This window comes from Mus musculus, chromosome 7 (genome assembly GCF_000001635.26).
Source record: "Mus musculus strain C57BL/6J chromosome 7, GRCm38.p6 C57BL/6J".
In the NCBI taxonomy this organism is placed as follows: domain Eukaryota; kingdom Metazoa; phylum Chordata; class Mammalia; order Rodentia; family Muridae; genus Mus; species Mus musculus.
In genome coordinates this window covers 20,010,788-20,038,096 of record NC_000073.6, presented here as the reverse complement: position 1 = coordinate 20,038,096, position 27,309 = coordinate 20,010,788, and the positions used below count along the sequence as shown (strand labels likewise).

The 27,309-nt window shown below is 39.4% G+C and overlaps 1 protein-coding gene and 1 pseudogene across 6 annotated transcripts in view; one reads left to right on the top strand and one right to left on the bottom strand.

Moving 5' to 3' along the window:
• The window catches only part of Nlrp9b (NLR family, pyrin domain containing 9B), a 71,550-nt gene that overhangs the window by 24,846 nt on the left and 19,395 nt on the right, over positions 1-27,309 (bottom strand). For 3 of the 6 annotated variants that reach the window (XM_006539939.2, XM_011250564.1, XM_011250565.1), the window contains exons 3-6: positions 18,655-18,961; positions 13,408-14,986; positions 11,417-11,581; positions 9,478-9,642 (exon numbers count right to left, since the gene is read on the bottom strand). In XM_006539939.2, coding sequence (XP_006540002.1) covers positions 9,478-9,642; positions 11,417-11,581; positions 13,408-14,986; positions 18,655-18,925 — 2,180 coding nt within the window. In that variant the 5' untranslated portion in view covers positions 18,926-18,961. Of the gene's footprint in view, positions 1-9,477; positions 9,643-11,416; positions 11,582-13,407; positions 14,987-18,654; positions 18,988-27,309 lie in introns of all 6 variants that reach the window. The other 3 variants (XM_006539938.2, NM_194058.2, XM_011250563.1) reach the window with 2 other exon arrangements.
• Gm8432 lies at positions 24,164-24,563 on the top strand (annotated as a pseudogene).

The following is a 27,309-nucleotide window of genomic DNA, read 5'->3' as shown; positions in this document are numbered from 1 at the left end:
CTGAAACTCAGAGGAGAGAGCCTGTCTCCCAGGTCTGCTGATAGAGGCTAACAGAATCACCAGAAGAACAATCTCTAAACAGAGACAATATAACAACTAACTCCAGAGATTACCAGATGTCGAAAGGTAAACATAATAATCTTACTAACAGAAACCAAGACCACTCACCACCATCAGAACCCAGCACTCCCAATTCGCCCAGTCCAGGGCACCCCAACACACCAGAAAACCTAGACCTGGATCTAAAAGCATATCTTATGATGATGGTAGAGGACATAAAGAAGGAATTTAATAACTCACTTAAGGAAATACAGGAGAACACTGCTAAACAGGTAGAAGACATTAAAGAGGAAGCACAAAAATCCCTCAAAGAATTGCAGGAAAACCAGACCAAAGAGGTGATGGAACTGAATAAAACCATGCAAGACCTAAAAAGGGAAGTAGACACAATAAAGAAAACCCAAATTGAGGCAACGCTGGAGATAGAAACCCTAGGAAAGAAATCTGGAACCATATATGCAAGCATCAGCAACAGAATACAAGAGATGGAAGAGAGAATCTCAGGTGCAGAAGACTCCATAGAGAACATCGGCACAACAATCAAAGAAAATACAAAATGCAAAAAGATCCTAACTCAAAACATCCAGGAAATCCAGGACACAATGAGAAGACCAAACCTACGGATAATAGGAGTAGATGAGAATGAAGATTTTCAATTCAAAGGACCGGCAAATATCTTCAACAAAATTATAGAAGAAAACTTCCCAAACCTAAAGAAAGAGATGCCCACGAACATACAAGAAGCCTACAGAACTCCAAATAGACTGGACCAGAAAAGAAATTCCTCCCGACACATAATAATCAGAACAACAAATGCACTAAATAAAGATAGAATATTAAAAGCAGTAAGGGAAAAAGGTCAAGTAACATATAAAGGCAAGCCTATCAGAATTACACCAGATTTTTCACCAGAAACTATGAAAACCAGAAGAGCCTGGACAGATGTTATACAGACTCTAAGAGAACACAAATGCCAGCCCCGGCTACTATACCCAGCCAAATTCTCAATTACCATAGATGGAGAAACCAAAGTATTCCACAACAAAACCAGATTCACACATTATCTTTCCACGAATCCAGCCCTTCAAAAGATAATAACAGAAAAAAAAACAATACAAGGACGGAAACCACGTCCTAGAAAAAGCAAGAAGGTAATCCCTCAACAAACCTAAAAGAAGACAGCCACGAGAACAGAATGCCAACTCTAACAAAAAAATAAAAGGAAGCACCAATTACTTTTCCTTAATATCTCTTAATATCAATGGACTCAACTCCCCAATAAAAAGACATAGACTAACAGACTGGCTACACAAACAGGACCCAACATTCTGCTGCTTACAGGAAACTCATCTCAGAGAAAAAGATAGACACTACCTCAGAATGAAAGGCTGGAAAACAATTTTCCAAGCAAATGGTAGGAAGAAACAAGCTGGAGTAGCCATCCTAATATCTAATAAAATCGACTTCCAACCCAAAGTCATCAAAAAAGACAAGGAAGGGCACTTCATACTCAAAGGTAAAATCCTCCAAGAGGAACTATCAATTCTGAGTATGCTCCAAATACAAGGGCAGCCACATTCATTAAAGATACTTTAGTAAAGCTCTAAGCACACATTGCACCTCACACAATAATAGTGTGAGACTTCAACACACCACTTTCACCAATGGACAGATCATGGAAACAGAAACTAAACAGGACACAGTGAAACAGAGGTTATGAAACAAATGGATCTGACAGATATCTACAGAACATTTTATCCTAAAACAAAAGGATATACCTTCTTCTCAGCACCTCACGGTACCTTCTCCAAAATTGACCACATAATTGGTCACAAAACAAGCCTCAACATATACAAAAATATTCAAATTGTCCCATGCATCCTATCAGATCACCATGGACTAAGGCTGATCTTCAATAACAAAATAAATAATAGAAAGCCAACACACACATGGAAACTAAACAACACTCTTCTCAATGATACTTTGGTCAAGGAAGGAATAAAGAAAGATGGGACCTAATGAAACTCCAAAGTTTCTGCAAGGCAAAAGACACTGTCAGTAAGACAAAAAGACCACCAACAGATTGGGAAAGAATCATTACCTATCCTAAATCAGATAGGGGACTAATATCCAACATATATAAGGAACTCAAGAAGGTGGACTTCAGAAAATCAAATAACCCCATTAAAAAATGGGGCTCAGAACTGAACAAAGAATTCTCACCTAAGGAATACCGAATGGCAGAGAAACACCTGAAAAAATGTTCAACATCCTTAATCATCAGGGAATTGCAAATCAAAACAACCCTGAGATTCCACCACACACCAGTCAGAATGGCTAAGATCAAAAATTCAGGTGACAGCAGATGCTGGCGTGGATGTGGAGAAAGAGGAACACTCCTCCATTGTTGGTGGGATTGCAGGCTTGTACAACCACTCTGGAAATCAGTCTGGCGGTTCCTCAGAAAATTGGACATAGTACTACCGGAGGATCCATCAATACCTCTCCTGGGCATATATCCAGAAGATGCCCCAATGGGTAAGAAGGACACATGCTCCACTATATTCATAGCAGCCTTATTTATAATAGCCAGAAGCTGGAAAGAACCCAGATGCCCCTCAACGGAGGAATGGATACAGAAAATGTGGTACATCTACACAATGGAGTACTACTCAGCTATTAAAAAGAATGAATTTATGAAATTCCTAGCCAAATGGATGGACCTGGAGAGCATCATCCTGAGTGAGGTAACACATTCACAAAGAAACTCACACAATATGTACTCACTGATAAGTGGATATTAGCCCCAAACCTAGGATACCCAAGATATAAGATACAATTTGCTAAACACATGAAACTCAAGAAGAATGAAGACTGAAGTGTGGACACTATGCCCCTCCTTAGAATTGGGAACAAAACACCCATGGAAGGAGTTACAGAGACAAAGTTTGGAGCTGAGATGAAAGGATGGACCATGTAGAGACTGCCATATCCAGGGATCCACCCCATAATCAGCATCCAAACGTTGACACCATTGCATACACTAGCAAGATTTTATTGAAAGGACCCAGATGTAGCTGTCTCTTGTGAGACTATGCTGGGGCCTAGCAAACACAGAAGTGGATGCTCACAGTCAGCTAATGGATGGATCACAGGGCTCCCAATGGAGGAGCTAGAGAAAGTACCCAAGGAGCTAAAGGGATCTGCAACCCTATAGGTGGAACAACATTATGAACTAACCAGTACCCCGGAGCTCTTGACTCTAGCTGCATATATATCAAAAGATGGCCTAGTCGGCCATCACTGGAAAGAGAGGCCCATTGGACTTGCAAACTTTATATGCCCCAGTACAGGGGAACGCCAGGGCCAAAAGGGGGGAGTGGGTGGGCAGGGGAGTGGGGGTTGGTGGGTATGGGGGACTTTTGGTATAGCATTGGAAATGTAAATAAGCTAAATACCTAATAAAAAATGGAAAAAAAAAGAAAGAAAGAAATTAAGGACTTTTTGGAGTTTAATGAAAATGAAGCCACAACATGCCCAAACTTATGGGACACAATGAAAGCATTCCTAAGAGGAAAACTCATAGCTCTGAGTGCCTCCAAAAAGAAACTAGAGAGAGCACACATTAGCAGCTTGACAACACACCTAAAAGCTCTAGAACAAAAGTAAGGAAGGGAATGGGAACCAACAGAACATAAGTGAATATGTCACAAGCACATTGTAAATGGGGCTGAAAATGTCCTAATGTTGGAGCTAGAGATATGGATCAACAGTTAACACTTGCTGCTTCAATGAAGGACTAGAGTTCAATACCAGACACCGGTAGCTCACAACTGCATATAATTCTAGCTCCAGAACACCTGATGCCCTCTCCTGACTTTTGAAGGCACCTAAAAATAGGTACCTGCACATATGCATGTATGTAAATAAAGAGAAAAAGAAATGGTCAAAATGAAATTAATTATGTGCAACATGTGCTAATGCAAAGTAAACTTTGAAGGTTAAGCATACAAAGTGATTTTTTAAAATTTGGCTTTCTCCAAGAGAGGATGCCTAAGTCCTACTTGGGAGAGAGAAGAAAGCAATCAAGTGGGGAGGGAGGAGGAACCTAGGGGGAGAAGGTGGATTGGGAGAGGGAAGTGTGGTGGAGAGGGAAACCTGATCTGGTATTGGGTGAGGGAAAAGAACTGAAGCCCTGAGGGCCAGCAGAAAAAAATGGAAACATGCTACCTCAGGAAATAGGAGGTTAGGGGGGGCCTCCAGAATACACCAGACACCTGAGAGGTGAGAGACTCTCAGGACTCAAAGGGAAGGACCTTAGATGAAATGCCCAACAGTAGGGAGAGGGAACTTATAGAGCCCACCTCCAGCAAGAAGACAGGACATCAAGTGAGGGATGGGGTTGCCATCCCACAGTCACAACTGTGACCCATAATTGTTCCTGTCTGAAAGAATAACAGGGTTGGAAATGGAGAGGAGCCTGAGGAAAAGATGGTCCAGTGACAGGCCCAAAGTGGGATCCAGCTTAAGGGGAGGTCCCAAGGCCTGACACTGTTACTGAGGCTATGGAGTGCTAACAAAAAGGGACCTATCATGACTGCCCCCCCCCTAAAGACCCAACAAGCAGCTGAAAGTCAGATGCAGATATTTGCACCCAAGCAATGGACAAAAGCAGCTGACACCTGTTGTTGAATTAGGAAAGACTGATAGAAGCTGAGGCGAAGAGCAATCCTGAAGACCAGCAGTCTCAATCTGGATCCCCGAGACCTCTCAAACACTGGATCACTAAACAGACAGCATACACCAGCAGATAGGAGGCCCCCAATACACATACAGTAGAGGACTTCTGAGCCTGTGATTATTCAGAGATGATGCACCTAACCCTCAAGAGACTGGAGGCCCCAGGGAGTTTAGAGGTCAGATAGCGGTGGAGGGGTGGGACATCCATGTGAAGACAGGGGGTGAGGAGGAGGTATGAGATGTGGAACAGTCAGAGGGTGAATTGAGGGGGAATAAAATATGGAGTATAAAAAGAAAACAAAAAATAGAAATGCCATATGATTTAGCTATTTCACTCTTGGGTACCCCAAGTAATCTATACCTTATTATAAAGATATTTGGAACTCCTCCTTTATTTTAGCTTTATTCATTATAGCAAAAACAATGGAATCAATCTAGTTGTCCATCAACAGTTTACTGGACAATGAAAATTTGGATATTTGGTACATTTCTATGAATACTATTTAAACTCTAAAGAAAAATTATCAGGAAATGGGTGAACCTAGAATGTATACTATTAAGCAAGATCATACAAGCTTAGAAAAAAAAAAGCTCACATCCTTCTTCATATATGGAATCTAACAAATAATATGCATGCCCATGAAAATAAATGTCCATGTAGGTACAGTATAACATGTAAAAAAAAAAAAGAAAAAAAAGAAAGAGCAAGAAAGTATAAATACTAGAGGATGAGGGAGAACTGAATGCAGGTGATGAGTACCAGTTATAACATTTTTGTTTATTTGTTTGTTACGGGTTTATTGTTTGTGGTAATTAGTAAGTCATAAAATATATTTGATAGTGAAAATATAAAATCCCATGTGAAGTTTGAAAAAAAATTGGCTTTCTATAAAAGAATGCAAATTGATCCATTCTTATCTCCTTGTACAAAGCTCAAATCTAAGCGGATCGATACCTCCACATAAAACCAGAGACACTGAAACTAGTAGAAGAGAAAGTGAGAAAGAGCCTCAAACATATCAGCACAAGGGGAAATTTCCTGAACAGAACACTAGTGGCTCAGCCAATAAGATCAACTATTAACAAATGGGATCTCATAACATTGAAAGCTTCTGTAAGGCAAAGGATACTGTCAATAGGACAAAACAGCAACCTACAGATCTAATAAAGTTCCCCTAAAAAAGGGGAACTGAGGGTTGTCACTAGAAAGTCCCAGATGCCAGGAAAGCAAGAGGCTCCCAGGACCCAACAAAGATGACATTAGATGAAATACCCAACAAAGGGGAGAGAGAACCTGTAGAGACCATCTCCAGTCGATAGGCATGTTCCCCAATTGAGGAATGGGCCCACTCACCCATCTCAAAAAATTTAACCCAGATTTGGTCCTATCTAAAGGAAATGCAGGGACAAAAAAAAATGGAGCAGAGGCTGAAGGAAAGGCCATCTAGAGACTGCCCCACCTAGGGATCCATCGCATCTGCAGACACCAAATCTATTGCTGATGCCAAGTTGCACTTGCTGACAGGAGGCAGGTATAGCTTTCCCTGTGAGGTTCTGCCAACACCTGACCAATGCAGATCATAGCCAACTGCCATGCACTCTGGTTGAGTCAGTTTGACAAGCCGAGAGGCTTAAAAGCTGCTCATGAAGCAAAAAGTTTCAAGGAAGCTCTCTTCCTGGAGTCTGGCACTCTCTTTAATCTCTCTAACCCATACATTAATTTTCCACTCCCGAGTTAGTCTAGTGTATGGATCCACGTGCTCTCTATTTAGAATTACCCTATTATAAGTGCCTTTTAAGATTGAATTCTGACATAGCTAAAGCCTCCCCCAGTGTTCCAAGATCCCAGATAACACCAAGGAAGTTTAACCTATTCAGTAACTAATTAAGCATTACAATACACAGGGCCATTAGCTCAGCTGGTCTGCAGAAAGAGCCTGGGAATCTCACTGAGATAAAAAATCTTTAGTACAGGCTACATTCCATGCCAAGAGCAAGTTGATATACTCTCCTGATAAATGGAGATTCTCCAGACAAGATAAGATTTAGCAAGGCCTAGGAATTTAGGGGTCCATGACACTACATTATCCTTGAGGCCTGCCAAGAGTAAAAACCCCCTGGTGCTATTAACACTAAAGTGTGAAATTCTTGCCTGTCACTAGGCTGACATTTATTTGATTCCTGCAAATTCCTTTCGCAGTCATTCTCTTGTGTCTGGTAAATTTCAGTGTACCTTGTCTGGTGTGATTTGTAGCCCCTGGTATTTTCTGTATTATAAAATAGTCTAATGCTCAACCTGAGATTACATTCAGATTCAACACCTCTCCTGTGTGCGTCTGTTTGTCAATTCCTACGCTTTGCCCACCTGCTTGAGAGACCCGTTCCACACAGACACAGGGACCCAGAGGGTCTGCGGCAGCCAACCATTGGATTGACCCCAGGAACCCCAGTGGAAGAATAAGGGGAAGGACTGAAGAAGCTGAAGAGGATTGCAACCCCATAGGAAGAACAACAATATCAACTAACCTGACCACACAGAGCTCCCAGGGACTAAACCACCAGCCAAAGAGTACACATGGAGGGACCCATGGCTCCGACTACATATGTAGCAGAGGATTGCGTCATCTGGCATCAATGGAAGGGGAGGCCCTTGGTTCTGTGGAGGCTTGAGACGCCAGCATAAGGGGATGCTAGAGCAGTGAGATGGGAATGGGTAGGTAGGTGGGGGAGCACCCTCATAGAGGAAAACAGGAAGGGGATGGGATGGTGGTTTGTGGAGGGGAAACAGGGAAGGGAGACAACATTTGAAACGTAAATAAATAAAATAACCAATAAAAGAGAAGGTGGAGGAGGAAGAGGAGAAGGAGGAGGGGAAGGAGAAAGAGGAAGAGGAGGAGGAAAAGAAGAAGAGGAAGAAGGAAGAAGAGGAGGAGGTAGAGGAGGAGGAGGAAGAGGAGAAGGAGGAGGAAGAGGAGGAGGAAGGAGAAGAAGATGACAAAGAAGAAGAAAAGTTGACTTTCTAACTGCAAACAAGGATGTGCTAAATTGTTCAGGCTGGCATTGAACTTAGTACTATATAGACCAAGCAGATGTTAAATTTGCAATTTGCCTACCCCCGTCTTCTGAGAAACTAGAATTATAACCTTCTTTTCAAATGACTCTTAAAATTGATCCCACATTTCTAAACAATTTTCTAAATATTATATATTTTCACATGCAAATATGATATATTGAGTTATGGTAGATTAATTTAATCCATTTAGAAAATATATTTAAAACAGGAAATTATTATGCTAAATCTCATTTTCTGATTATATATACATACATATACATATATCATATATATCAATATATATATATATATGCATATATATATATGGGACAATTAGATATAGTGTAATAATGTCATACCCATGTACATTACTAAATACGACTGATGCAATTGGCATATCTACAACCTCTGTCACGGCACTCTGGTGGAGTCAGCTTGACAAAGCGAAAGCTGGGAAGCTGGTTCATGAAGCAAAGAGTTTCAAGGAAACTCCCTTCCCAGGGGCCTGGCATTTTCTCCCTAATCTATATAAACCATAAAATTAATTTTTCCATCCCAGCATTAGTCTAGTGTATGGATCCACGTGCTCTCTATATAGCATTACCTTATAGTAAATGCCTTTTAAGATTGTATTCTAACATAGCTAAAGCCTTTTCCCAGTGTTCTTAGATTCCAGATAGCAGCAAGGAGCTTAACCCATTCAGTAACTAATTAAGCACTACCATAAAACAATAAAGCACAGCCATTAATTCAGTTGTATGTAGAGTCTAAAATTCTCACTGAGATAGAAATTCGTATTATAGACTACATTCTATGCCAAGAGCAAATTAGTATACTATACTGAAAATGGACAGTCTCCAGATATAGATAAGAATTAACGAGGCCTAGAGAATTTTGGGGTCAGTGACACTACATTAGTCTTGAGGCTTATTAAGAGTTAACTACCCTGAGGCTATTAACTCTAAGTGTAAAACTCTTGCCTGGCAGAAAGTGCTAATCTCTAAGGTAAACATTTATCTGGTCCCTACAAATTCCCTTTGTAGTCACTCCCTTTGCATCTGTGTTAATCTCTAATGTTAAACGTTTATCTGGTTCCTTTTGAAGTCACTCCTTTTGCACCTGGAAAAATTCAATGTGCCTTATTCTGTTATGATTTGCAATTTATTCTGTATTATAAAAGTCTGAGGTTCGACTGGAAAATTACATTCAGATCCAACACCACTCTCACGTGTTTGGCTGTCTGTCACATCCGACTCTTTTGCCCATCTGCCTAAGAAATCCCGTTCCTCACAGACCAGGGACCCAGAGGGTCTGCGGCAAACCTCAATAATTATACTATTTTTGTCAATATTATTCATGTTTTATATTCAAGTTCAGTTTTGTAAAACCAATATTCAATGTTTAGATTTTTTCAAGATTCTACAAAATTGTTCATAACTGAGACACATGTAGTGCTATATTTTCACTTGCATTTGCTATACTATTTTTTTTTTTGCTATGGTATAGTGTTTATTATCTATCTTCTCCTTGACTTACTTAAATGTGCTTGAAATATTAAATTTGCCAGATCTGTGGACAAAAACCACTCTAAAGAAACTCCTGGGTGTGGACAATGATTGACTTACAGCAGCTCCTCCACTCTGCATGCTGAGCATCTCAGAGCAGCACACAGCTTCTCAGTCACATCCATGGAGAGATAAGTGCCATACAGGTTCAGGTATTTCAGGTGAGGTAGCTGAAGAAGGGTGTGAAATAATGAACCATCTCCAAAGTCAGCCATGAAGGAACACCTGCAGAATAAAGCCAAATGTCATATTATACTAGGATGTGTGGGTACATGGCTGACCAATTTGCGTACACCCTTTCCCAGATTTGTCTTACATGCAGTGCTTGGGCATCCTGGTCACCTCATAAACTTTCACTGGTTATCTCTAGATACTGGAGAAGCACTAAGTCTCAAGCTACTCAGATCTCTCCCCTTTGTCGTATTTTCCACATCTGTATAACACCTAGAGCATTCTAAGTAGGCTCATACCTACCCTCATATTAAACTCTGGACATTGCCTTGTCCCAGCTAATTGAAGTTGCCAACTTGACATTATCTGGGAAATGGGAACCTGAATTGAGGAATTGCCTCTGTCAGAAGGATATGCCTATGGGGCATTTTATTCATCACAAATCAGTGTAGCAATGCCACTCTGAGGGGGCAATTCTCCCTGTGAAAGTTGGTCTTATCTGAATAAGAAAGATTGTGGAGGCAGGTCATGGGGAAAACAGCCAGCACACAGCATTTTCTTTATGGTCTCTGCTTCACCTCCTGCCTTTAGGTTCCTGCCCTGGCCACCCTTGTTGATGGATTATGAACAAGGAGTGGTAAAAAGATGAAATAGGCACTTTTCTTCCCCAGGCTACCTTTGGTCATGGTATTTTCAGTGCAACTGAAACCAAACCAGAATTATGCTTTATGTATAACACAGATACTTGTATCTGTATTAATGTTTCTAGCTGTGTCTCCCAAGTAAAGGGCCCATTTCTCTTTAAATACTAATGGTTTTCTGGGTTTTTCTCCCCTTTTTTGCTTGTTTTTTATGTTTGTTTGTTTGGTTGGTTGGTTGGTTGGTTGGTTGGTTGGTTGGTTTTTTGTTTTTGTTTTTATTTTTGTTTTTGTTTTTGTTTTTTTTTTGAGACAGGGTTTTAGTGTATAGCCCTGGTTGTCCTGAGACTTACTCTGTAGACCAGGCTGCCTTCAAGCTCAGAGATCTCCTTGCCTCTACCTCTATACTGTTGGAATTAAAGGATGTGCCGCTATCACCTGGCTTATTAAACATTAATATTTTTATGGCATCACAATCTATAATGGTCATAGAGTGGGTTGCAGACTTTTAAGAAAATTAGATTTTTTTTTCTTTTTGTATTCATTCCCTCTTCAAGGAAAAATGTAAGCAGACTTATTCCAGGCTATGTTTCCTCATGATAACAAATAGATGTCATCATGATGACTTAGAGATTAACATTGGGCTGGACACATGGTTCAGTGGTTAAGAGCACATACTGCTCTTGCAAAGAACCAGAATCCATTTCCCAGCACAGATCGGCAGGAAGCTCACAACTGCTTATAACTCTAGCTCCAAAGAACTCAATTCAGATCCACACATACATATTCACAATTTAAAATAATTTTAAAATAGACTTTAATTAACATTCATTGTAGTCTCTAGAATATAGTCAACCCTTTTTGAGTGCTATTTTAGCATGCACATGTGTGAGCGTGTGTGTGCACGCGCACACACACACTAGATGTATAGGCTTTTAAACTATACATAAATCGTGTGTGTGTGTGTGTGTGTGTGTGTGGTGTGTGTGTGTGTGAGAGAGAGAGAGAGAGAGAGAGAGAGAGAGAGAGAGAGAGAGAGAGAGAGACAGAAAACTTCAAATATGTGACTCGGGTACTATTGTATTTACTATTCTTGAATTTCAGTTCTGCATTTATTCATGCTTTAGTCTTCTCCTGAAGAGAGGGAATTTCTGCTGTCTACTTAAATGATGGGAGACTATTAAACTTACGACAAGCTTTGGAGCTTAAAAGCAGTCAGGGGCACCGTAGGAGTTGGAGACATCGAATTACAGAGGTCCTGTATGGCCCTTTTATTGAACTGACAGCTGTCCAGATCCAACACATATAAGTTGCAGAAAATGCCACATAATGTTTTCCAATATTCGGCTGTATTTCTGCAGTAAGATAACACATCATTATTCTCTAATGGCTAAATCCAACTAAAGACATTCCCCCAAACAGGCAGATCACTCCCAACTCCCTCAAATCTGAGCTCCCATTGAAACTGGGAGAAGTTTATACAAATAAAATGGATCAACACACATAGTGATTAACAAAGTGACCTTGGGGCAGGAAATGCCTAAGAGGTTAAGACAGCTTCATGCTCTTGCAAAGGTCAAAGGTTTGATTCCCAGAATCCATGTGGAAGCTCACAACCATCTGTAACTAAAGTCCCAGAGGATTAAATGGCCTCTTCTGGACTGCACAGGCACTGTACTCACAAAGTACATAAACATACATGCAGGCAAAACACTCATATACATTAAAGAAAATAAATAAATCTTTTTTTAAAGAAAGAAAGGACAGGAAATGAACAAGGTAAGGGGAGGAGAGGCAAAGAGAGGAGATGTAAGGAGTGGTGAGGAGAGGGGGGAGAGAGGGGAACGGAGAGAGCACTGTGGAATACAAAATGCCATCTTCAGGCCATAGACAATGAAATCTTGATCCACAGCAGCTATTGATGCCTTAATTGTCCTGTAAAAGACCAGGCCTGATACCAGCCAATAATAAAGCGAGGAGAGGTCTACCCCTTCCGGTTTAACCATTGGCTTCTGAGGGAGGAGTAGTCACCATTTTGTTTCCACAAGTGAGCCCACCAGGGTCTAATGCTCAGTTCCAAACCCTTAGGCACTCTGAGTTTAACCCTCGTTCAGCTCCATAGCTGACAAAACAAAGAGATGTCAATGTGAGAAAGGAACTTGTAAAGAAATAGGGTGATGAAGTAGAAGGGAAACCAAACTGAACAGAAAGTGAGAGTAACCCGGATGCTTTATATATAGGAATGAAATTACACATCAATGCACTGAAAAAATTATAATAAAGAGGCATGGCCTGAGAGGAGATAAACTAGAACTGAATCTGGTTATGGAATCACTATTACTATCTGTGACCCACTGCTGAAGGTGTCCAACTTTACTGGGTTCTCTAGTGCCTCTTGTTTTAGTGACAAAACATGATTTCTATTTGAATTGGGGTAGATATTTGGGAGTCCTGAGGGAACTACTTAGTATGTCCAGTAAAAGACTTACACATTTGAAAGACCACATTTGTAGGAGCTCACGACCTTAATTCGATGTGAGGCATGTCAACTAGAGCAACTTAGTATAACCACCAACTCAATGTACTCACCAGGACACCCTAAACATACTATGGATGAAGACAAGCATTAGACACTGCACTGAAGTTGCTCACATTTCCACCTCATATTGGCCCTGTGACAATTTTTTTCTTTGTGTGAATGGAGGGAGTCAAGACATGGCTGTCTGGAGCCACACAGCTCCAAACAACAATGTGAAAACCCAATAGGAAGCCTTTCTGACTGTGTCATCTAAACAATCAAGCAGAGGCATAAAAGAACTTTACCATACTAGGAGGAGGGATGGATGGGTAAGAGTATTTGTTGTGCAAGCAAGAGAATCTGAGTTCAGATCCATAGTACTGACATTGAAAGGTGGACATGGTTGCTTGAGGCTGTTGGCCCAGCATTAGAAAATGGAAACGGTTAGATCCTAGTATCTTCCTGATCAGTTTGCCTGATCAAGATGGTGAGAGACTTTCCCAAGGAATTAAGGCAGAGAACAATACAGAAAGACTCCCCACATCTTCCTCTGACTTCATCATGAATTTATGTGGATACAGCACGGACACATCTATAAAATAATGCACTGGGCACTAAGGCAAATATTGAACAACAGTAGACAAGATTCAGAGATCTACTCACCGTCTTTTGCCTATAGAAGTTCTTGTTTTACAATGGTCTGGGCAGTAGATTTCTGAAAAAACTGTCTTTTGTATATGCAGATGAAGTTTCTTTAATTTGGAGGATTTCTGCAGAGCATATGCAGTCACTGATAATACATCTGAACTACTAATATCAACAGTAATTTCTTCAAGTAGATCCACCACTTGTCTAACAAATCTTTCCTCCTGGCTGTCACGCAGACAGGAGAACAAAGTCTGGGATCTTTCCAGTTTCTCATTGCACTCTTGTTGACCAAGACACTTAAAGTAACAAATGATTTCCTGTCTTACATATATGGGTTGTATAAAGCCAAAGCATGGTTGGAGTAAGGCGGCGACTTGTTCATTGATGAGTCCAAACAAAAATGTGCCTAACTGGAGCCACTGGGTCTGGCCACGAGCATACATGTTTCCTAGAAGTTGAGGTATGCTTCCAATGACTGGGACACATATGTCTTTGTCTTGTTTGAGGAAATAGAACATGGCAGCAAAATATGACTGTAGTGTAGGATGATAAAACACAGTGTGGTTACCGTGAGTCTGGAGAAATTGCATTTTCAGCCACACTGCCTTATCGGATTCAGATATCCCATTCCTCCTGAGATCTTCAGAGTCAAAGACAAACAACTCTTTCCACATTCCTTCTACAGCCAAGGTACACAGGGTCTTTAATCGGGCTCTGTTCTGTTTGGACGGACTATGGGCATATGTTGATTTGAATGCACTCACCATAAAGTTTGTGAAGAAAGCCGCATCTGTTTTAGCCTTAAAGTACCCTTCCTCCTCCCTGTCAAACTGCCACTTTAAACAACTACAGAACATCCAGCATAGATAAGGATTGCTGCATAAATGGAGTACTTCATTATTCCTTAAATTCTCAGCTACTTCTATGCCTCTCTGGTTATCAAAGAAGGACATACAATAGAACTCTACAGACCGCTCAGAGAATCCTTGCATAGTTATCACCCTTGGATACTTCAGCAAATGACGGATTTTTGGTACACTTATTTGTCCCAATTCAAGAAGCAGAGAACATCCCGGGAGCATTATTTTCTGTAGCAAACTACTCAAGACGATTTGTGTTGGCAGCCTCTTCCTCCAGTCATTGCACAAGTTTGTCCTGAGTTCCAAGTCAAATTTCAGGTAATCAAATCCATCCAGGATAAACAAGATTCTTTTTGGATCAGATAAAATATCATCCACTGTCTCTGAAGATTCAGGCAACGTACTTGAGATAAGCTCGGCTAAGCTTAACTCTGTGGTATTGTTAAGTGAGAAGACAGAGAAGAAGAAAACATACTGAAACCGGTTCTGCAGTAAAACTCCTGATGCCCAATCCAACATTGCTTTTCTTAAGAAAGTGGTTTTTCCTTCTCCTGTTGTACCTGCTACAATTGCAGTGACTGGCTCTGACTCAGAATCAAATATTTCCTGCAATGCTTTGTACTGGACTTCTACAATTAAATGGTAGTTTCTATCAGGTATATGAGTGTTGGTCTCCAATGTCCATATCCTTTCAAATGTAGTCTTCATAAACTTTTTGTATTTAGTTTGTTTATCTGAGTGGGATGAAATCAAAATACAGGACAATTAGGAATAGAATACTCCCAAGAATGAATTGCAGTATTTCTTAAATAAATACATGCCTAATGAATGACCTACACATCTGTATCACCATCAAGGCCATTGTTCCTGAGAATCAAAAGGGTGGAGAGCCACCTACCTTTTCCCCTACAACAACTTCCCATCTCCTTCACCTGCACCTGATGCAGGTTTTCCTTTCTTATGACACCACAAACAAAGCATGGTTAGGGTCCCATTCTAACCCCAATCAACCAACCAGTTTTCTATGACTACACCTCTAAATAGAGAAAAATATTGCATGCAACACTTTCTATGCTTGTGAAAAGTGGCAACTCACTGCTAAAGGCAGTGTGTGAATACTGTGTCCCATATGTAGGACCCCTTCTCTTCCTCAAAAATCTATAATGCCAATACATTTTACATTCACCTTCCCTAGACTACTCCTGCTCTTACACGCCTTAATTCACATGGAAAATGAACTCAGAGGGTGGAGAAATGGCTCAGCGGTTAAGAGCACTGACTGTTCTTCCATAGGTCCTGAGTTCAATTCCTATCAACCACATGGTGGCTTACAACCAACTGTAATGGGATCTGACGCCCTCTTCTGCTGTGTCTGAAGACAGCTACAGTGTACTCATATACAAAAAATAAATAAATAAATAAATCTTTAAAAAAAGAAAAGAAAAGAAAAGAAAAGAAAAGAAAAGAAAAGAAAAGAAAAGGAACTCAACTAGCACATATCCCCTTGGTACCCAACATAGGTCCTAAAACCCAGACCCTCAGTTGGTTGTTTCCCCATACCCGGGGTTATAATATATTTGATATATTGCCTATAAAAACATTATGACCAAACTGGTAATTTGCCTTTGAACAACAGCTACAGTAAAGCCTGTGTTCTGCTGTTCTGCGTATTTCTTGCATTATAAATTTACAAAGGACATGGTACCTCCCAGGAGAAATCTATAAGTACTTCATTTGTAAATGACTTTATGAGTTAGGACTCAGAATGTTGCTATTCAGTTTAAAACTTTCCTATCTTCAGTAAGGCATTTAAGAATCATTCTATTTATAGTTTTTCAATTTGATAAATATGTTTATAAATTCTATGCTTAGTCACAGCAAGATTTACTTCGGGTAAAAATGCAGTGAATCCAACTTGGGGATTATAGGGTTTTAAGTCTATGGGTAAGAATCCTGATAAGGGTGTTGCCCTGGGTTAAACTGTATGCATCTCATAGTTTTAGATATGTTATTTAACGTATTTGGATCAATGTCCTCAGTCAAAGATGATTGATAGAAGGTGTTTCTTTCTCTGGTTATTTATGAAGGAAATTAGCATGCAGCCAGCATGTGAACAATAACACACTTGAATACTTTCTCATGAGTTTCTTCTGTACCATGCTTTCAGAAGGCAGGAGCCTACAGTCTTCTCTGGGATTTACTGGGAATTGCATCAGTGATTGGTGTGTTAGAGATGTTCAGGGAGTTAAGAGAACTTGCTATTCTCCCAGAGGATCTGGGTTCAGTTCCCAGCACAGACATTGCCTCTGACAACTGTTAAGTTCAGCCCTAGGGCTTCCTGCCCTCTTCTGGCCACCACATGCATTGCTTGCATGTGGAGCATATTCATATGTATAAGCAAAATACTCATCTAATTTTTCAAATATCTTTAATATAAATACTCAAATACCTTTTCAAAACAGAGAATTGGTATTTGCATGGAATTTTAAATCTATTACTTTTTTGTTCTATTTTGAAAAAAAAAGATGTCCTATATTTCCACATAATTGTTAGTGTTGGGCTGCAAATATGTTTCAATGGACAGAGGCACACTGGACCAACATGCAACAAACCTTTTGCTATACTTATATTTCTTGCTGTTAAAGGATACTCTCTGAAAGCTAGAACTGTGATAACAAAAAGCTGGTGCAAACCAGAATGAAATGAATGAAAGTTCCTCAAAATAAACAGTTCTACATAAAATGAGCTCTTAAGAAATATTACTTACTTAAGAAACATTTAGGTGATTAAAGAGTGTTATTAGTTAGTATGAGACAGAGGATTTAAGAAAATTACTGAAGAAGAAAAATTTAGGGAAATTTAGAAGCAGACAAACTGTAGTTGAATCACTAGGCTTTTATGTTCAGCCTCAGAACTAAAGAACTTGTATGAATAGGAAGAGATTGTGATCATACAGTTAATGACAAGCCTTGGTAACTTCCTGAAGATAAAAGTGAGGAGATTTAGGAATCCTGATGTTCATTTGTTCTTCACAGAATTGTATTAAAGTTAGGAATCATATTGAAACAGGAGTTCATGACTGAGGAAGGCATTTTGGGTCACTGAACTTCCTGCCTTCCTGAACACACTTGTCAGACCAGAACTTTTCTGATGGACTCCCTTTGCTTAATCAAGGAGCTACACAATATTTTAAGAATCAAAAAAAGGGGGGGGGGGCAATGGTCTTATGCCAAACATAAAATAAATATAGAGGAAGGAAAGGAAGAATTAAATAAGTGTCAGAGAGATTGGACTTTTGTAGAAAGCCAAGTTTGATATAACAGGTAGTAGGAAATAACTTCAGATCTATTAATTCTGTGCCAAACGGAAACAGAATCAAATTCAAATAGAGTCATCCTGGCTAGCATTTCTATAACTGCAAGTCTTTACAGCATCAATCTTATGAAAGAAGATAGTGAGTTAAAAGGAATTTGATTATCATAATGTTAATTTTTAGTTTTCATAAAATTGCTGTCTGCTTGCTTTGTTCCTCTGTTGATATTCTTATGTAATCAAGGAAGACTTTAGAAGAAAATTTATTTTGAAAAGCTGTGTAATCAATGAATAAAATAGGGAGGTCCCAAGGCCTGACACTATTACTGGGGCTATAGAGCACTCACAAAAAGGGATCTATCATTACTGCCCTCAGAAAAACCCAACAAGCAGCTAAGAGAGTCAGATGCAGATATTTGCACTCAACCAATGAACAGCTGAGCCCTGTTGTTGAGTCAGGGAAGGCTGAAAGAAGCTGAGGAGAAAGGTAATCCTGTAGGAGGACCAGTAGTCTCAATTAATCTGGACCCCTGAGACCTCTCACACACTGAGCCACCAACCAGGCAGCATACACCAGCTGATACGAGGTCCTTAACACACATACAGCAGAGGACTTCCAGATCCTTGTTCATTCAGAGATGATGCACCTAACCCTCAAGAGACTGGAGGCCCCAGGGAGTTTAGAGGTCAGGTGGGGTGGGGGATGGGGGCATCCACATGGAGACAGGGTAGGGTGGGGAGGAGATGTGGGATATGGAGCAGTTGGAGGGAGGATGGGGCAGGGAATAGAATATGGAATGTAAAAAATAAATTAAAAACTAAATTAAATAAAAAAATAAATATAAAGCTTAATGTTTGTTTCTTAATTTAAAAAAAAATTCTGAGGAAATGTTGTGCATAAACAAAGCCTTCAATAGAAAGATTGTTAGAGTAGGAGAAGCCATTCAGAGATGAGCTTCCACTCTATCCTGCCTCCCATGAAACAAAGGACTTCCTTCCCTTCACTGCTCCTGTTTCCACCCGGCTCCATGCCCTGCCAGCAGCCAAGGCTAGTTCCCAACATTCCCCCTTTCTCCCCATTCTCACTTACGTCTCTTCTTTTTCTGAGCCATGATTGAGAGGTCTTCCCGATTGACCTGTAGAAACAGGCTTAACATCATATTCCATGCCTGTCCTGGATAATGTGTGTTCAATAGCGTTACCAGGCTTTCTTTGGAAGAATTCTCGATTTTCGTCCAGGATATTGGTTTGAGTTTAAACTTTTCAGGCTCTTCTCTGAGAAGCTCTTTAAATCTCTGGAACTCCTCATCACTCAGTTTTTGCAGAAGCTTCAGCAAGCCATAGCCAGATGAGCCCGCCATCTTCAACAATGATCTCAGATTCCAGAGCTTGATAATCTTCAAAACAAAGACATAAGTGATACCTGAGGAATAATTAGATGAGTGTCAAATCTCAACAACTTCAAAAGGCTCAAAATTATTGATATTACGCTATCTTTCCTTCAGATATATATGGATTCATCCTTCATCCTTTCACTATAATTTATATGAAGCATGTGTTAAAATTAATGGCCAGACACTGGTGGCACACAACTTTAATCCCTGCACTCAGAGCAGTCAGAGGCAGCCAGAGATCTCTGAGTTTGAGGCCAGTCTGGTCTACAGAGAGAGTTCCAGGTCAGCCAGGGCTACACAGAGAAACCCTATCTTGAAAAGCCAAGCCAATGGAAAACTACACACTAGAAAAAGCAAGAAAGAAGTAATCTTTCAACAAAACCAAATGAAGATAGCCACACAAACATAATTCCACCTCTAACAACAAAAATAACAGGAAGTAACAATCCCATTTCCTTAATACCTCTTAACATCAATGGATTCAATTCCAAAAAAAAAAAAAAAAAGACATAGACTAACAGATTGGATACATAAATAGGACCCAGCATTTTGCTGTACACAGGAAACCCACCTCAGTGACAAAGGCAGACACTGCCTCAGAGTAAAAGGTTGGAAAACAATGTTCCAAGCAAATGGTCCCAAGAAACAAGCTGGAGTAGCCATTTTAATATCGAATAAAATCAACTTTCAACCAAAAGTTATCAAAAAAGATAAGGAAGGACACTTCATATTGGTCAAAGGAAAAATCTACCAAGATGAACTCTTAATTCTGAACATCAATGCTCCAAATGCAAGGGAACCTACATTCATAAAAGTAACTTTACTAAAGCTCAAAGCACACAATAATAGTGGGAGACTTCAACACCCCACTCTCAGCAATGGACAGATCATGGAAACAGAAACTAAACAGGGGCACAGTGAAACTAACAGAAGTTATGAAACAAATGGATCTAACATATTTATACAACCTTTCATCCTAAAGAAAAGAATATACCTGCTTCTCAGCACCTCATGGTACCTTCTCCAAAACTGACCATATAATTGGTCACAAAACAGGCCTCAACAAATACAAGAAGATTGAAATAATCCCATGCATCCTATCAGATCACCACAGACAAAGGCTGGTCTTAAATGCCAACAAAAACAACCGAAAGCACACATACACATGGAGGCTGAATAACACTCTACTCAATGATAACTTGGTCAAGAAGAAATAAAGAAAGAAATTAAAGACTTATTAGAATTTAAGGAAAATGAAGGCAAAACATACCAAAACTTATGGGACACAATGAAGGCAGTCCTAAGAGGAAAACTCATAGCTCTAAGTGCCTCCCAAAGGAACTGAAGAGAGCTTACACTAGCAGCTTGACAGCACATATGAAAGCTCTAGATCAAAAAGAAGCAAATAAACCCAAAAGGAGTAGATGGCAGGAAATAATCAAACTCAGGGTTAAAATCAACCAAATAGAAACGAAAAAGAAAACAAAAACTATACAGAGAATCAACAAAACCAGGAGCTGGCTCTTTGAGAAAAATTAACAAGATAAGATAAGCCCTTAGCCAAACTAACCAGAGAGCACAGAGACAGTATCCAAATTAATAAAATTAGTAATTAAAAGGGAAACATAACAATGAAATGTATCTTAAAATGATTATTTTGTTTGTTGAATATTAACAGTTGAAAATATTACGGGGGTGTATAGGGGGCTTTGCGGGTAGCATTTGAAATGTAAATGAAGAAAATATCTAATAAAAAAGAAAATATTAATATGCTCTACAAACATCATAGAAATATTATTGATAATTTTTCTCACTATGCTAGAAATTAACATTTTCTTAATGTTCAACTTCAAAGAGTTTTTGCTATTTTGAAATTTTTAAAATATACTTACTGATAAAATAATTTCTCTCCTAGAAACACTAATGATTTTTTTAAGTAAAATGATTATTAGATAATGTACACAGATATATAATGCATTTTAAATACTCTCTATGTCAGGTGGTACCATATAAGGGCTTTTGAATATATTTCTTAATGATTCATTTTTAATATTTCATGATCTTTTACTATGCTTAACTCCAAAAGAATATTTTGTATATTTTGAAACAGTTTAGTACTCAACATTGAATATAGGATCCTCAGTTATGGATAATATTAAATATTCATTAATGATATTTTAGGGTATGAAAGGATATGAATATAAAAGTTTAACAAATTTTTATGTATTATCAGATTCTCAAAATACTCAGTATTATTAATATGTTTGATGTATAAAATGCACATAAATAAGAAAAAATTAAGAAAAAAGAAAAGGAAAGCAAAGCAAGCCAAACCAAACCGAACAAAACAAAAACCTTAATGCTAAGGTCACAGTCACAGGGACTGGTAACCAACTGAAAAGAAAAAGTCAATAAAAAGAACAGTTCATCAATAGAGTCAAAGAGGGTTGACAATGTTTGCCTTTGTGCCTACCACCATATACTCCAAGGGACATTTCTCAGGTCTGAATGTAAACCCATGTCCTTGTGAGAACCTCTGTATGAATAGTAAGATACTGATACTGGATATTTTTGAACAATGTTTGCCCTAGGTTTAATAAATTTTTTTTAAAAAAACTTTTTAATTAAGAAATATTGTGTGGCCTATGGTCACTTGATCTTTGACAAAGGAGCTAAAACCATCCAGTGAAAAAATGACAGCATTTTCAACAAATGGTGCTGGCCCAACTGGCAGTTATGTAGAAGAATGCAAATTGATCCATTCTTGTCTCCTTGTACAAAGCTAAAGTCTAAGTGGATCAAAGAAAATGCAAAATGCAAAAAGATCCTAACTCAAAACATCCAGGAAATCCAGGACACAATGAGAAGACCAAACCTACAAATAATAGGAGTAGATGAGAATGAAGATTTTCAACTTAAAGGGCCAGCAAGTATCAACAAAATTATAGAAGAAAACTTCCCAAACCTAAAAAAAGAGATGCCCATGAACATACAAGAAGCCTGGAGAACTCCAAATAGACTGGACCAGAAAAGAAATTCCTCCTGACACATAATAATCAGAACAACAAATGCACTAAATAAAGATAGAATATTAAAAGCAGTAAAGGAAAAAGGTCAAGTAACATATAAAGGCAGGCCTATTGGAATTACACCAGACTTCTCACCAGAGACTATGAAAGCCAGAAGATCATGGACAGATGTTATGCAGACCCTAGGAGAACACAAATGCCAGCCCAGGCTACTATACCCAGCAAAACTCTCAATTACCATAGATGGAGAAACCAAAGTATTCCATGATAAAACCAAATTCACACAATATCTTTCCATGAATCCAGCCCTTCAAAGGAAAATAAAGGGGAAACACCAACACAAGGACAGAAACTACACCCTAGAAAAAGCAAGAAAGTAACCCTTCAACAAACCTAAATGAAGACAGCCACAAGAACAGAATCCCAACTTTAACAACAAAAATAACAGGAAACAACAATTAAGTTTCTTTAATTTCTCTTAACATCAATGGACTCAATTCCCCAATAAAAAGACATAGACTAACAGACTGGCTACACAAACAGGACCCGACATTTTGTTGCTTACAGGAAACCCACCTCGGGGGAAAAGGAAAGACACTACCTCAGAGTGAAAGGCTGGAAAACAATTTTCCAAGCACATGGTCTGAAGAAACAAGCTGAAGTAGCCATTCTAATACCGAATAAAATGGACTTCCAAACCAAAGTTATCAAAAAAGACAAGGAGGGGCACTTCATACTCATCAAAGGTAAAGTCTACCAAGATGAACTCTCAATTCTGAATTTCTATGCTCCAATACAAGGGCAGCCACATTCATTAAAGAAACTTTAGTAAAGCTCAAAGCACACATTGCACCTCACACAATAATAGTGGGAGACTTCAACACCCCACTCTCACCAATGAACAGATCCTGGAAACAGAAATTAAACAGAGACACATGGACACTAACAGAAGTTATAAAACAAATGGATTTAATTGATTGATATCTACAGAATATTTTATCCTAAAACAAAAGGATATACCTTCTTCTCAGCACCTCACGGGACCTTCTCCAAAATTGACCATATAATTGGTCACAAAACAGGCCTCGACAGATACAAAAATATTGAAATTATCCCATGCATCCTATCTGATCACCACGGACTAAGGCTGATCTTCAATAACAACATAAATAATAGAAAGCCAATATTCACATGGGAACTGAACAACATACCCAAGCTTATGGGACACAATTAAGGCAGACCTAAGAGGAAAACTCATAGCCCTGAGTGCCTCCAAAAAAAAAAAACTAGAGAGAGCATTCACTAGCAGCCTGACAGCACACCTAGAAGCTCTAGAACTAAACGAAGCAAATTCACCCAAGAGGAGTAGATGGCAGGAAATAAATTCAGGGCTGAAATCAACCAAGTGGAAACAAAAAGAACAATTCAAAGAATCAACCAAACCAGGATAGATAAATCAACCAAACAAAATAGATAAACCCTAAGCCAGACTAACTAGAGGGCACAGGGACAGTATCCTAATTAACAAAATCAAAAATGAAAACAGGGACATAACAACAGAACCTGAGGAAATCCAAAACATCATCAGATCCTACTACAAAAGGCTATACTCAACAAAACTAGAAAACCTGGAAGAAATGGACAACTTCCTAGACAGATACCAGGTACCAAAGTTAAATCAGGATCAGATTAATGATCTAAACAGTCCCATTTCCCCTAAAGAAATAGAAGCAGTCATCAATAGTCTCCCAACCATAAAAAGCCCAGGACCAGATGGGTTTAGTGCAGAGTTATATCAGACCTTTAAAAAAGACCTAATTCCAACTCTTCTCAAACTATTCCACAAAATAGAAGCAGAAGGTACTCTACCCAACTCATTCTATGAAGCCACAATTACTCTGATACCTAAACCACATAAAGACCCAACAAAGATAGAGAACTTCAGACCAATTTCCCTTATAAATATAGATGCAAAAATACTCAATAAAATTCTCACAAACCTCGTCCAAGAACACATCAAAACGATCATCCATCATGACCAAGTAGGCTTCATCCCAGGGATGCAGGGATGGTTTAATATACAGAAATCTATAAATGTAATCCACCATCTAAACAAACTCAAAGACAAAAACCACATGATCCCCTTTCCCCTGGCTGGCAGCACGAAGGCTGCATGATGCCTGGAGTTACTGTAAAAGACGTTAATCAGCAGGAGTTCATCAAAGCTCTGGCAGCCTTCCTCAAAAAGTCTGGGAAGCTGAAAGTCCCCAAATGGGTGGACACACACAAGCTAGCCAAACATAAAGAGCTTGCCCCATATGATGAGAACTGGTTCTACACACAAGCTGCTTCCACAGCACAGCACCTGTACCTCCGAGGTGGTGCTGTGAAATGATGTCAGACCTAGCCACTTCAGCAGAGGCTCTTAAAGTGTGGCCTGCCCAGTCCTCCAAGCCCTGGAGGGGCTGAAAATGGTGGAAAAGGACCAAGATGGGGGCTGCAAGCTAACACCTCGGGGACAGAGAGATCTGGACAAGATCGCTGGACAGGTGGCAGCTGCCAACAAGAAGCATTAGAACAAAGGATGCTAGGTTAATAAATTGCCTCATTCATAAAAAAAAAATGATCATCTCGTTAGATGCTGAGAAAGCATTTGACAAAATCCAACACCCCTTCATGATAAAAGTTTTGGAAAGATCAGGAATTCAAGGCACATAACTAAACATAATAAAAGCAATCTACAGCAAACCAGTAGCCAACATCAAACTAAATGGAGAGAAGCTGGAAGCAATCCCACTAAAATCAGGGACTAGACAAGGCTGCCCACTTTCTCCCTACCTATTCAATATAGGACTCAAAGTCCTAGCCAGAGCAATTAGACAACAAAAGGAGGTCAAGGGGATACAAATTGGAAAGGAAGGAGTCAAAACATCACTATTTGCAGATGATATGATAGTATATATAAGTGACCCCAAAAATTCCACCAGAGAAGTACTAACCCTGATAAACAGCTTCAATGCAGTAGCTGGATATATCAAATAAATCAATGGCCTTTCTCTACACAAAGGATAAATGGACTGAGAAGGAAACTAGGGAAATAGCACCCTTCACAATAGTCACAAATAATATAAAATACCTTGATGTGACTCTACCTAAGGAAGTGAAAGATCTGCATGATAAGAACTTCAAGTCTCTAAAGAAAGAAATCAAAGATCTCAGAAGATGGAAAGATCTCCCATGCTCATGGATTGTCAGGATTAATATAGTAAAAATGGCTATCCTGCTGAAAGCAATCTACAGATTCAATGCAATCCCCATCAAAATCCCAACTCAATTCTTCACTGAGATAGAAAAGGCAATTTTCAAATTCATCTGGAAAAATAAAAAACCTAGGATAGCAAAAACTATTCTCAACAATAAAAGAACTTCTGGTGGAATCACCATGCCTGACACTAAGCTGTACTATAGAGCAATTTTGATAAAAACTGCATGGTACTGGTACAATGACAGACAGGTAGATCAATGAAATAGATTTGAAGACCCATAAATGAATCCACACACCAATGGTCACTTGATCTTTGACAAGGGAGCTAAAACCATCCACTGGAAAAAAAGACAGCATTTTCAACAGATGGTGCTGGCACAACTGGCGGTTATCATGTAGAAGAATGCAAATTAATCCATTCTTATCTCCTTGTACAAAGCTCAAGTCTAAGTTGATCAAGAAACTCCACATAAGACCAGAGACACTGAAATTAATAGAGCAGAAAGTAGGGAAAATCCTCGAAGATATGGGCACAGGGGAAAAATTCCTGAATAGAACAGCAATGGCTTGTGCTATAAGATCAAGAATTGACAAATGGGACCTCATAAAATTGCAAAGCTTCTGTAAGGCAAAAGACACTGTCAATAAGACCAAAAGGCCACCAACAGATTTGGAAAAGATTTTTACCAATCCTAAATCTGATAGGGGACTAATATCCAATATATATAAAGAACTCAAGAAGGTGGACTCCAGAAATTCAAATAACCCCATTAAAAATGGGGTTCAGAGCTAAACAAAGAATTCTCAACTGAGGGATATCGAATGGCTGAGAAGCACCTGAAAAAAGTTCAACATCCCTAATCATCAGGGAAATGCAAATCAAAACAACCCTGAGATTCCACCTCACACCAGCAGAATGGCTAAGATCAAAAATTCAGGCAACAGATGCTGGTGGGGATGTGGAGAAAGAGGAACACTCCTCCATTGTTGGTGGGATTGCAAGCTTGTACAACCACTCTGGAAGTCAGTCTGGAGATTCCTCAGAAAATTGGACATAATACTACCAGAGGATCCTGCAATACCTCTCCTGGGCATATACCCAGAAGAAGTTCCAACTGGTAATAAGATCACATGCTCCACTATGTTCATAGAAGCCTTATTTATAATAGCCAGAAGCTGGAAACAACCCAGATGTCCCTCAACAGAAGAATGGATACAGAAAATGTGGCACATTTACACAATGGAGTACTACTCAGCTATTAAAAATAATGGATTTATGAAATTCTTGGACAAATGGATGTATCTGGAGGATATCATTCTTAGTAAGGTAACCCAATCACAAAAAAAGTCATTAGATATGCACTCACTGATAAGTGGATATTAGCCCAGAAACATAGAACACCCAAGATACAATTTGCAAATCACAAGAAAATCAAGAAGAGGGAAGACCAATGGGTGGATACTTCATTCCTCCTTAGAATAGGGAACAAAATACCCATGAAAGGAGTTACAGAGACAAAGTTTGGAGCTAAGACGAAAGGATCGACTATCCAGAGAATACCCCACCCGAGGATCCATCCCATAATCAGCCACCAAACCCAGACAGACACTATTGCATATGCCAGAAAGATTTTGCTGAAGGGACCCTGTTATAGATGTCTCGTATGAGGCTATGCCAGTGCCTGGCAAATACAGAAGTGGATGCTCACAGTCACCTACAGGGTAGAACACAGGGCCCCGAATGGAGAAGCTAGAGAAATCACCCAAGGAGCTGAAGGGGTCTGCAACCCCATAGGTGGAACAACAATATGAACTAATCAGTACCCCCAGAGCTCGTATCTCTAGCTGCATATATAGCAGAAGATGGCCTACTCAGCCATCACTGGGAAGAGAGGCCCCTTGGTATTGCAAACTTTATATGCCCCAGTACAAGGCAATGCCAGGGCCAAGAAGCAGGAGTGGGTGGGTAGGGGAGCAGGGCTGAGGGAGGGTATAGGGAACTTTCTGGATAGCATTTGAAATGTATATAAAGAAAATATCTAATAAAAAAAGAAATA